At 45.1% G+C, this 3,359-nt stretch overlaps 1 protein-coding gene across 1 annotated transcript; it reads left to right on the top strand.

Annotated features, from left to right (window-relative positions):
* Window positions 1-251: 251 nt before the first annotated feature.
* Window positions 252-3,140, top strand: LOC136479272 (receptor-like protein EIX2). The gene has a single exon (XM_066477195.1). It carries the CDS (start codon window positions 252-254, stop codon window positions 3,138-3,140), a length of 2,889 nt encoding a protein of 962 aa, XP_066333292.1.
* Window positions 3,141-3,359: the final 219 nt, after the last annotated feature.

Here is a 3,359-nt window from a genome sequence, read left to right on the forward strand (position 1 = left end):
AATCCGCGTCGGAGGAGATGCCTGACCGCTTCTACACGGAAGGTGACCGACGACCTCAAGTATGTTGACCTCTCTGGCATACCATTCTATAGTGGCAACTTGTCAAGGCTGCAGTATCTAGATCTTTCCAATTCCAACTTGATCTGCAGTATCCTCTGCATCCGTCTATAATAATAACACTCTCACTCCAGAACTGATATATCCTGCCATTCTCTTCTACCATAGCGACATTATTGTCGATGGTTGCCACCATGCATCGCCTAGCTGCTGCCATGCTCATGTTGCTCTGCTGCTGCTGCTTGTTCCTCGCCACGCAGCAGCAGCAGCAGCAGCTCCAGCCAGCCGCCGGTGGTAACAGAGCGAGCCCGAGCTGCATACCACACGAGAGGGACGCCCTGCTGGCATTCAAGCACGGCGTCACCAGCGACCCTGGCGCCGTCCTCAGCTCGTGGCGGCGAGACGGTCGCCACAACGAGCAAGACTGCTGCCGGTGGAGAGGCGTTCGGTGCAGCAACCGAACTGGCCACGTCCACGAGCTTCGTCTTGAAGGCACCTTCCCAGGAATTTTGGCCGGCCAGATAAGTCCTTCTTTGCTTGCTCTGGATCACCTAGAGCACCTTGACCTCAGCTGGAATGATCTAGCAGGGCCAACGGGTCGTCTTCCCGAGTTCTTGGGCTCTCTAAAGAATCTCAAGTATCTTAACCTCTCTGGCATACCATTCTACGGTGGCGTGCCTCCCCAGCTTGGCAACTTGTCAAAGCTGCAGTATCTAGATCTTTCCAATTCCAACTTTAGGGGAGGCACGAACTCGACGGATCTCTCGTGGTTAACACACATTCCTTCCATACAATATCTTTACTTGGACGGAGTGAACCTCAGCACAGTAGCGGATTGGCCTCGTGTCTTGAATATGCTTCCTTCTTTGAGGGCCCTCCATCTTTCATTCTGCTCTCTTGCAAGCGCAAACCAGTCGCTGCCACACCTGAACCTTACAAATCTCGAGGAGCTCGATGCCTCCGGGAACTCCTTCCACCATCCAATGGTGACCAGCTGGTTCTGGAACATAACAAGCCTTAGATTCCTTTACCTCAGCTTCACGTGTATGTACGGTCAATTTCCGGATGCTCTTGGAGACATGACATCCCTTCTAGTCCTTGATCTTTCAGATATTTATTTTGATTGTGGTTATCAAGATGATGACAAGAACATGCACAGCATGACCATGGATCTGAAGAACCTATGCAATTTGGAGGTCCTGAACCTTAGATGCACTCTCTTATATGGTGACCTAGCTGAGCTGTTTAGGAATCTATCTCTATGTTCACCCAACAAATTGCAAGAATTGGACCTCGGTTGGAACCATTTAACCGGGATGTTACCAAGATGGATGGGGCAATTCATGAGCTTGGTTGTTCTGGATCTAGGTGGGAACTACATCACAGGACATGTCCCATATGAGATTGGTAAGCTTAGTAATCTGACCCATCTGGATCTACGTACAAATAAACTAGATGGCACGATAACTGAGGAACACTTTGCTAGTGCAAGGAGCTTGCAATATATAGACTTGTCATATAATGCCCTCAAGATTGAGATCAGCTCGGACGGGCAACCACCATCTACATTAGAGTATGTATCCTTTGCATCCTGCCAGATGGGCCCACTGTTTCCTGGGTGGCTTCAGTGGAATGTGAGCATCGCCTATCTTGATATCTCGAGTGCAGGTATAGCTGATAGCCTTCCACAGTGGTTCTCCGATGCCTTTTCAAATGTCGAATTCATGAACATCTCCAACAATCAACTCAACGGAACTTTGCCGGCTGATACGGGCTCCATGTCACTTCAGGAACTCTACCTCAGTTCAAACAAATTAACTGGTCAAATACCCACGCTGCCACCAAACATAACGTCGTTGGACTTATCCAATAACTTGTTGTTAGGACTCACTGGTCACTCTGCTGTTGGATCCACCAATCTAAAATCGTTGTCTTTGCTCTCCAACCGACTCACTGGTCATATTCCTGAATCTTTTTGTAAATATCAGCAATTAGTTGTGTTGGACTTATCCAATAATTTTTTGGAGGGAGAACCACCGTTGTGCCTCGGGGTAATGGAATATATGGAATTTGTAGCCTTAAGTAACAATAGTTTGTCAGGAAAGTTCCCGTCTTTTCTGCAAAAATTGACAAATGTACACTTCCTAGATTTGTCTTGGAACAAATTCTCTGAAAGATTGCCAATGTGGATTGGAAGCTTAACATCATTAGGAGTTATACGATTAAGTCACAACAAGTTCTTTGGTAGCATTCCAATGAACATCACAAACCTTTCTTGCCTTCAGTACATGGATCTAAATAACAATAAAATATCAGGCTCTCTGCCGATCTACCTATCAAATCTTAGATTTATGACAAACACATCCATGATGCCTTGTTATGGCAGCCGTGAGACAATTTATTTTGATCTTAATAGTTTGTCTATGGTCTGGAAGGGGCAGGAATTAAACTATGGTTCCATTCAAAGAATTGTGGAGACAAGTATGACGAGCATTGATTTATCTTCAAACGACTTAACCGGTGAAATTCTAGAAGAAATAGTTGTTCTTGATAAACTTGTGAATTTGAATCTATCAAGGAACCACTTGACTGGAGTTATTCCAAAGAAGATCGGGGAAATGCGATCACTGCAATCATTGGACCTCTCGAGGAACATGCTTTCAGGGGAAATACCAGCCACTCTGTCCAATCTGACGTTCTTAAGTTACTTGGAATTATCATACAACGATCTTACAGGAAGAATTCCATCGGGAGTACAACTTGATACCCTGTATGCAGAGTATCCATCTATGTATATTGGCAACATCGGTCTTTGTGGACATCCTCTTCAAAACAATTGCTCGAGTGAGTGTCATGGACCAAAGCAAGGTGGCCTAGGAAGAACTGAAGAAGGTTATGGGATACCATTCTTTTATCTTGGACTCGGGTGCGGCTTCGTGGTTGGTACATGGATTGCATTTGGTGTTTTGTTGTTCAAGAGAAACCGGAGAATTGCTTGCTTTCGACTCTCGGACAAGTTGTTCAACAAAGTATATGTCGTTGTTGCTACATGGGCAAGAACAAGACAAACACAAACTAATTAGCAAGCATAAAGCAAAGGCGATGGTCGTCGCTTCAACTAAAATTAGCCAATGCATGCATGTATGAATAATGGAAGTGGGAGAGAAGTCTGTTCAGGAGTGCTTTGAATTTTGTTACTACCAGTATTACATATTGCCATGGTTTTCTTTACGAAATGAAGATTTGTGTGTCCGTGTTTATCTCTTATATCATGTAATAAACTGAGAACCGACACTTGATCA

This window comes from Miscanthus floridulus, chromosome 9 (genome assembly GCF_019320115.1).
Source record: "Miscanthus floridulus cultivar M001 chromosome 9, ASM1932011v1, whole genome shotgun sequence".
Classification (NCBI taxonomy): Eukaryota; Viridiplantae; Streptophyta; class Magnoliopsida; order Poales; family Poaceae; genus Miscanthus; species Miscanthus floridulus.

Bases quoted from the DNA above. Each gene is read 5' to 3' on its own strand.
- LOC136479272 (XM_066477195.1), top strand. From the start codon at position 252: ATGCATCGCCTAGCTGCTGCCATGCTCATGTTGCTCTGCTGCTGCTGC.